Source organism: Chrysemys picta, chromosome 4 (assembly GCF_011386835.1).
Source record: "Chrysemys picta bellii isolate R12L10 chromosome 4, ASM1138683v2, whole genome shotgun sequence".
Lineage (NCBI taxonomy): Eukaryota > Metazoa > Chordata > Testudines > Emydidae > Chrysemys > Chrysemys picta.
This window is the reverse complement of record NC_088794.1, coordinates 4,190,267-4,199,397: the sequence shown is the minus strand read 5'-3', so window position 1 is coordinate 4,199,397 and position 9,131 is coordinate 4,190,267. Positions and strand designations below refer to the sequence as shown.

The 9,131-nt window shown below is 53.3% G+C and overlaps 1 protein-coding gene across 2 annotated transcripts in view; it reads left to right on the top strand.

Annotated features, from left to right (window-relative positions):
* The first annotated feature begins 4,653 nt into the window (after window positions 1-4,653).
* Window positions 4,654-9,131, top strand: part of STX1B (syntaxin 1B) — a 30,566-nt gene continuing 26,088 nt past the window's right edge. The window contains exon 1 of one of the 2 annotated variants that reach the window (XM_065594159.1): window positions 4,654-4,897. In XM_065594159.1, coding sequence (XP_065450231.1) covers window positions 4,868-4,897 — 30 coding nt within the window. In that variant the 5' untranslated portion in view covers window positions 4,654-4,867. The remainder of the gene's footprint in view (window positions 4,898-9,131) is intronic. The other variant, XM_065594160.1, reaches the window with a different exon arrangement.

Here is a 9,131-nt window from a genome sequence, read left to right as displayed (position 1 = left end):
GATAAAGTCATCCATTTATCATTCTTATCTATTAGGTGTACTAAGGTAGCCCTGCTGACCTTGCCGGAGATCAGGGTCCCTGTGGTGCCAGGTGCTGCACAGACACAGAGTGAAAGACGAACTCTACCGCAAGAGGCCATGTCTACACTAGAACTTAGGTCGGCCAAACTCTTCTCGCTCAGGGGTGTGAAAAAAACACCCCACTGAGTAATATATTTTGCTGGCATAAGCACTTGTGTACAAAACGGTAGGTCGGTGGGACATGCTCTCCCACCAGCATAGCCACCGCCCCTCATTGAGTTGGTTTTATTATGTGGATGGGAGAGCTCTCTCCAGTCGGCAAAAAGCGGCTACACACGAGACATCTTACAGCAGCGCAGATGTATCAGAACAGCTATGTTGCTGTAAGCTCCTAAGTATGGACATGGCGTAGTATATTATGACAAACACCATGTATATCTTTCCACAATGGCACTGATCCATCCTTCCAAGTCCTAGTCATCCACCCATCTGTCAGACCATCGTTCTGTCTATCCATCCGACTTGACAAGCTATAGACATATATCCACCCATCATCCCGACTATAGTCATCAGTCCTTCCATCCATTCCAGCTATACCCATCCCTCCTTCCATCCATTCCAGCTATACCCATCCCCCCTTCCACCCACCCCAGCTATAGCCATCCCTCCTTCCACTGATCCCATAAATACCGATCCCTCCTTCCACCCATCCTGGCTATAGCCATCCCTCCTTCCACCGATCCCATCTATACCCATCCCTTCTTCCACCTAACCCAGCTATACCCATCCCTCCTTCCACCCACCCCAGCTATACCCATCCCTCCTTCCACCCATCCTGGCTATACCCATCTATGCTTGTATCCATCCTGGCTATAACCATCCCTCCTTCAACCCACCACAGCTATACCCATCCCTCCTTCCACCCATCCTGGCTATAACCATCCCTCCTTCAACCCATCCCAGCTATAACCATCCCTCCTTCCACCGATCCCACCTATACTGATCCCTCCTTCATCCATCCGAGCTATACCCATCCCTCATTCCATCCATCCGAGCTATACCCATCCCTCCTTCCACACATCCCAGCTACACCCTTCCCTCCTTCTACCCAGTCCAGCTATACCTATCTGTCCTTTCATCCATCCCGGCTATAGCCATCCTTCCTTCAATGCAAGGTCTAGACACCGAGCCATCTAATCTCTGTCCCTCCTTCCCTCCATCCACCAAAACTCTACCTTTTCCTTCTTTATCCATCCATCTAGCCTCTTCCCTTCCTTCCTTCCTCCCTCCCTCCTTCCATTCATCCATGCTGTACCCCTTCCTTCCATGCATCCAAGTCCTTCGTATAGCTCTTTCTCTTTCACCTCCAGCTCTCTGAAAATCAGTGCCATGGTGCTCTATGCTATCAATACTTATTAATAGCCCCCTCACATCTCGGACGCTCACATCTATAGCTCCCCAGCTGGGGCAGCAGAAGGAGTCTAGGAGCACTCGTGGCTAACGGGCCATTGTTGAACATGCCCATTGCAAACAGGACCGGGTATGGTGTAGCGCACAATGGCCGGTTGGGCTTAACCCGAAATTCCCTTCCAAGGGGGGTGATTTGTTCACCCATACAGTTATACTGGTCCAACGCCAATTGTGGAGGCAGCTCTACTGGAATAAAGGAGTCGTATACTGGTAGAGCCTATTCCCCTTCCTGTATTGGACTAGCTATGCTGGAATAAGTGGTTTTATCCCAGTTTAGCTGCATACACGCAGAGGGGGTCAGCTAGGCTAGGATAGACAAACCAGTGCAATCTGTGGCATCAGGCTCAACACTGACTGTGAGAGGAGAGCGCCACCTATTGGGCCCCCTACTCTGCTCCTTGCAGCACAGCACCCCCAGAACCACTCACTGGGGCATTGGGGGCCAGCACTGACTGTTGGGGGGAGGGCCGGGGGAAGAGAGAGAGAGATTTCATTTTTTTATAGCACACATTGTGGTGTTGAGCAGCAGTCCAGGGGTGTGAGTGCGTGTATATGTGTGTGTTGTAGTTGTGTAGGGCACACACTGTGGTGCTGTCAGGGAGGATGGGTGTGTGTTGTGGTTGTGTAGGGCGCACATTGTAGCACTGTTGAGGAGGCTGTGTGTTCTGGTTGTGTGCCATACACAACCACAACATGCACAGTTCCCTCACACCACAACAGTGAGTCCTTACACAACCACAGCATAAACACACTGAGCCCCTGACACCACAACAGTGTGTGGCCTACACAACCAAAACATACACAGCTTCCCAACACCACAACAGTGAGTGAGCTACACAACCACAACACAAACCCACAACGCTCTAATATCACAACAGTGAGTGTCCTACACAGCCACCTCACACCCACACACAACACCATAACTGTGGGACCCCTACACAACCACAAAACATACACACATTCTCTCACAGTCTTTCATGCACACACTCTCCAAAACAAACCCCAGCACAGAGACCCACAACACAACGCAACACTGTCACATGCAAACACATTTAAGATGATGCACACACACTTTCACAACTACACTTCAATGCCCCTAATCTGCTGATAGATACACACACATACTTTAGCACCCCTTATCGCCTGATAAAAAGCACACACAAACACACAACCTCACAATCACACTCCAGTATCTCTTATCTGCTGATATGCACACACACACACTCTAAAAACCCTCTAATCTGCTAACACTCACACACCCACACACACAGCCTCACAACTTCACTCTAACACCCCCATCTACTGATACACAACTGCACACACTCTAATACGCCTCTTTCTTCTGCTGATGTACACAACACACACACACACATACACACTAGCTGCTTCAGAGCAAGGCACATGGCTCCCCCTAGTGCCCATTGCTGGAACAACATATCCAGCTGAACCAGCTGGAGGCGGGCTCTGAGGCACTCACACACACACACACACACACACACACTGACACACACTGCAACGCTCACAGACACACACACATTCTGAGACATTCACTGACACACACTCACAGACACACTGACACACAGATACACAGATGCTCTGAGACACACACACACGCACTGAAACACTCACTGACACACACACTACAAAACTCATAGACAGATACACTCACAGAGGCACTCACTGACACACTCACAGACACACACCAACACACGCTCTAAGACACACACACACATGCACACTGAGACACTCACTGACACACACTGCAACACTCATAGACACAGACACTCACAGAGGCACTCACTGACACACTCACAGACACACACCAACACACGCTCTAAGACACACACACACATGTACACTGAGACACTCACTGACACACACACTGCAACACTCATAGACACAGACACTCACAGAGGCACTCACTGACACACTCGCAGACACACACCAACACACGCTCTAAGACACATACACACATGTACACTGAGACACTCACTGACACACACACTGCAACACTCACAGACACACACTGAGAGAGACAAACTCACTGACACACTGACATGCTCACATTGACACAAACACTCTGAGACATTCACGGACACACACTCAGACACACACTCACAGACACACTCTGACACACACTGATGCTCTGAGACACACACACTGAGTCTCACTGACACACACTGCAACACTCACAGACACACACAGACACACTGACAAACACACACTGACATACGCTCTAAGACACACCCACACACGGAGACACTCACTGACACACACACACTGCAACGTTTACAGACAAACACACTCACAGACACACATGCTCTGAGACATTCATGGACACACACTCACAGACACACACAGTCACACTCACACACCCACTCAGACACACTCACAGACACACTGATATGCTCACACTCACAGACACAGACACACAATGACGCATGCTCTGAGACACACACACAGACACTCACTGACACACACAGACACACACACACTGAGACATTCACTGACACACACTCACAGACACACTGACACACAGACACACACATGCTCTGAGACACACATATGCACTGAAACACACATACGCACTGAAACACTCACTGACACACACACTGCAACATTTACAAACACACTCACAGACACACATGCTCTGAGACATTCATGGACACGCACTCACAGACACACACAGTCACACTCACACACCCACTCAGGCACACTCGCAGACACACACACACTCACAGACACACACAGTTACACTCACACACCCACTCAGACACACTCACGGACACACACTCACAGACACACACACTCACCGACACACTCTGACACGCTCACACTCACAGACACAGACACACAATGACACATGCTCTGAGACACACACACACAGACATTCACTGACACACACACACACAGACACACACACACACTCTGACACTGACCTGCCCACAGACACACACACACACACACACACACTGAGCCACTCACACACACAGACCACCCCCAAATCTGCACCGCCCCGCCTCCCCCCCAAACTACAACTCCCAGCGCTCCCCGGGGGGGCAGGCGGGCCGGGGGGGGTGCAGGGAGCATGCCCAGACCCCCATCGCCCCCCTCCCTCCATCCTTCCCCTGCATCCCCCCCCCCGCCCGCCCCCTCTGCTGCATCAGCACCAACCTCCCTCCATCCTTGAGCAGCGGCAGCGGCAGCGGCAGCAGCCTCCCGGCTGGAGCGGGGAGCTTCGCCCGGTGCTGCAGTAACCCAGAGCCCCCCCACCCCACCTCCTCCTCTTCCTCCCCCCCCGCCCCCCAGCAGCAGCCCCCCCGCCCGGATACAGGGGGAGCAGGGGCTGCGGCAGCAGCAGGAGGGAGCAGCAGCCATGAAGGACCGTACTCAGGAGCTGCGGACTGTAAGAGCCAATGTCTCCTTTCTCCCTACCCTCGGGACCCCCCGGGCCGGCGGGGCGGGGACAGAGCCCTGGTTCCCCCGGGGGAGGGGACACTGGGGGCGACCGGACCCCCCAGGCTGAGCTCTGCAAGGGGGAAGGGAGATCAGACCCCCCCCAGGCTGAGCTCTGCAAGGGGGAAGGGAGATCAGACCCCCCCCCAGGCTGAGCTCTGCAAGGGGGAAGGGAGATCAGACCCCCCCCCCAGGCTGAGCTCTCCAAGGGGGAAGGGAGATCAGACCCCCCCCCCAGGCTGAGCTCTCCAAGGGGGAAGGGAGATCAGACCCCCCCCCCAGGCTGAGCTCTCCAAGGGGGAAGGGAGATCAGACCCCCCCCCCCCAGGCTGAGCTCTGCAAGGGGGAAGGGAGATCAGACCCCCCCCCAGGCTGAGCTCTGCAAGGGGGAAGGGAGATCAGACCCCCCCCCCAGGCTGAGCTCTGCAAGGGGGAAGGGAGATCAGACCCCCCCCCCCAGGCTGAGCTCTCCAAGGGGGAAGGGAGATCAGACCCCCCCCAGGCTGAGCTCTCCAAGGGGGAAGGGAGATCAGACCCCCCCCCCAGGCTGAGCTCTCCAAGGGGGAAGGGAGATCAGACCCCCCCCCCAGGCTGAGCTCTGCAAGGGGGGAAGGGAGATCAGACCCCCCCCCAGGCTGAGCTCTCCAAGGGGGAAGGGAGATCAGACCCCCCCCCCAGGCTGAGCTCTGCAAGGCAGCGGGGTTGGAGCAGACCCCCTAGCTCAAATCTCCAAAGGGGGAAAATTTAAATGGGGAGGGGGGTCCATTGCTGAACTCCCAGGGAGTGTGTGTGCGGGTGTGTGCTGTGGGGATCCAGCCCCCCCCCCCCCCCCCAGGGATCCAGAGGAAGGGAATGATACAGGGAGGGAATAACCCCTCCCCAGGATATATTTCCGCGGGACTATGGGAAGGGGTATGTGTGATGGATGCGGGGGGTATTCAGACCCCCCCCAACCCCCTTCTTGCTAGCTCCATCCAACCCGCTCCCCACCCCCTCTCTGGTGCCCAAATCGAATCAGACTTGTCTGTTTCATAATATCTTTTTCCTGGTGATATTTCAGCAGTTTCCTGGCCAGGATTCCTATTCCCCCCCTCACACACACACACACACACACACTCCCCTTCGGGGGTTTTCTGGGAGGATGCAGGGGGGGGAGGAGGAATGCGGTGGCAGGATAAAATATATAAATGGGGTGATGGAGAAAGAACCACCCCTTTCCCACACACCCCCAATTTATGTCACAGATCAAGGTTGGGGCGGTGGGTGGGAGTGGGGGTGGGGGTGGGGGGGGAGCCGGGAATCTGGGTCTTTGCAAATCTTTCTCTCAAGGAAAAGGCAGGATCTATTTCGGTCTGTGATTCCTATGGGATCTATTTGTGTGTGTGTGTGCGCGCGAGCTCATTTCACTTCCCTAATAAAAATATTGCAGATGGAGAGAAAATTCTCTCCAACAGGATACAAGCGGTTCAGGCATATATGTGTGTGTGTGTGTTTAACAACTAATACCCAGAGAGAAACACGATTTAATTACAGCTTGGGAAAAAAAATCCTTCCAAAATTGTTAGTTGATTTGCTTTCCGCTTTGCTGCTGGGGGCTGGCTGGCTTGCTGGAGCCAGATAGACAATGCTGCTCGGCGGATGGAGTCTAAAATAGCTGGTGGCAAGCGCACCCTTCTGCAGTGAACAGAAGCGGGGGCTTTTTTTCCTGTGCTGCGAGGCTGGTGGCAGGGAAGGCTGGCTGGGATGGAGGGATGGGGAAAGGCAGAGAGAAGGAGAGAGGCAGCCAGGAATGTAGCGTGCTCGTTTGCTGCAGGGACCCAGGGATGGACGGAGAAGGGGGAATAAATGTTCCCTTCACTACGAGGATGGAGGGATGGAGAAAGGCAGCGAGGCGGAGAGGTGGGAACGGATTCCAGAGCCCCTGGCTGCTCGTTGGGGCTTCTCCTGGCTAGATTTGAAGGCTGCTGCCTTCTCTGTGGCCCTTGGGCCAGGGGCCGGCAGGACTGGGGGGGCTGAGGCCAGCAGGAGGCCCTGGGCCCCACGCCCCTGGCCCAGGTGCAGGTGCGGGCAGGTGGGTGCAGGGAAGATGGCCCGGCTGGCTGCTGGCGCAGTGGGTGCTGGGGCGGGTTTGCTGCAGGGAGCGGAGGGGGGTTTTTCACTCGGTGGTGGGGAGTGAATGCAGCAGAGAGACACGGGGGGCGAGAGGGAGTGTGTGACGTGCGTGTGAGCGACGTGTCTGTCAGTGTGTGATGAGCGTGTGTATGTGATGTGTGTCTGTCTGGGAGCAACGGCTGTATGTCTGTCAGAGTGTGTATGTGTGTGTGTGTGTCCATGTGTGACCGACGGCTGTGTGTCTGTCAGGGTGAGTTTGTGTGTCTGTGTGTGTGAGCGACGGCTGTGTCTCTGTCTCTGTGTGTGTGTCCCCGTGTGTGAGCGACGGCTGTGTGTCTGTCAGGGTGTGTGATGTGAGAGAGTGTGTGTGTCTATGTGTGAGCAATGGGTGTGTGTCTGTCAGTGTGTGTGATGTGTGTGAGTTTGTGACGTGTGTGTGTCTGTATGTGAGCAAGGAGTGTTTGTCAGTGTGTGTGATGTGAGTGTGTGTCTATGTGTGAGCAATGGATGTGTGTCTGTGAGTGTGTGATGAATGTGTGAGAGTGTGTGTCAGTATGTGTTACGTGTATGTGTCTGTGTGAGAGCGACAGGTGTGTGTGTCTGTCAGTGTGTATGTGAAAGAGTGTGTGAGATGTGTGTGTCTGTGCATGTAATGTACGTGTGTCTGTGTGTGAGCAATGGGTGTGTGTCTGTCAGTATGAGTGTGAGAGAGTGTGTGTGTGATGTGTGTGTCTGAGCAATAGGCACATGTGTCAGTGTGTGATGTGTGTGTATGTGTGTGTAGTGTGTGGGTGACCTGTGTGTCTGTGGGTGAGCAACATGTGTGTCTGTCAGCGTGTGTAATGTGAGAGAGTGTGTGTGGCTATGTCTGAGCAATGGGTGTGTGTCTGTCAGTGTGTGTGAGTGTGAAAGAGTGTATGTGATGTTTGTGTGTCTGTGTGTGAGCAACAGGTGGGTGTCTGTGTGATTAGTGTGTGTGTCAGCATGTGTGTGTGTCCATGTGTGAGTGACGGGTGTGTGTCTGTTAGTGTGTGAGTGTGTATATGTGACATGTGTTTGTCCATGTGTGAGCAGTAGGTATGTATCTGTCAGTGTGTGTCATGTGTGAGTGAGAGTGTGTGTGTGACCTGTGTGTCTGTGGGTTAGCGACGTGTGTGTCTGTCAGTATGTGTGTCAATGTGAGTGTGTGTGATGTGTTTGTGTGTCAGTGTGTGTGTGTGAAAGAGTGTGTATGTGATGTGTGTGAGTGATTAAGAGTGTATGTGATCTATGTATCTATCAGTGTGTTTCTGATATGTGGGTGTGTGTGTGAGAGAGAGTGTGTGTGTGTGTATGAGAGAAACGATGTGTGATGTGTGTCAATGTGTGTGTGGTGTGTAAGTGTGAGAGTATGTGTGTGATATGTGTATGTCAGTGAGTGTGTGTGTGAGACTGACATATGTGTGTCTGTCAGTGTGTATATGAGAGAGAGAGTGACACGTATGGGTCAGTCACTGTGTGTGTTAGTGTGTGTGTGAGAGAGAGAGATGGAGGGGACACTCAGTGTGAGTGTGAGAAAGAGAGCTGTGTGTGTTGGTCAGTCCACGTGTGTGAGAGACAGTGAGTGTGTGACGTGTATGTCTGTCAGTGTGAGCGATGTGTGTGAGTCGGTGTGTGTGTGAGAGAGAGTATTTGTCAGTGATGTATGTGCATGTCAGTAGGCATGTCTGTGTGTGTGAGAGAGAGAGAGAGAGAGAGAGAGAGAGAGTCAGTGTGTGTGTCAGAGCATGTGTTTGTGTCAATGTGTCTGTGCATGTGTGTGTCTGTGTGGGTGCAGTTGCATGGGTTATAAAATCAGGTACGCTGCGTGGGAAATGGCACACCCACACAGACACAATTGCACATGCCCACACATTCTGACACACACACACACACACATCCACTGCCATACACTTCGAAACACACACATCATACAACATGACAGCAGATGTCTAGTGTGCTTTCTCCCCCATCTGGGTGACTGTGCGTGTGTGTGTGTGTGTGTTGTGGCCCCACAAACTTACAATGCTGGGCTGGCTTGGGGAGCTGCTTAC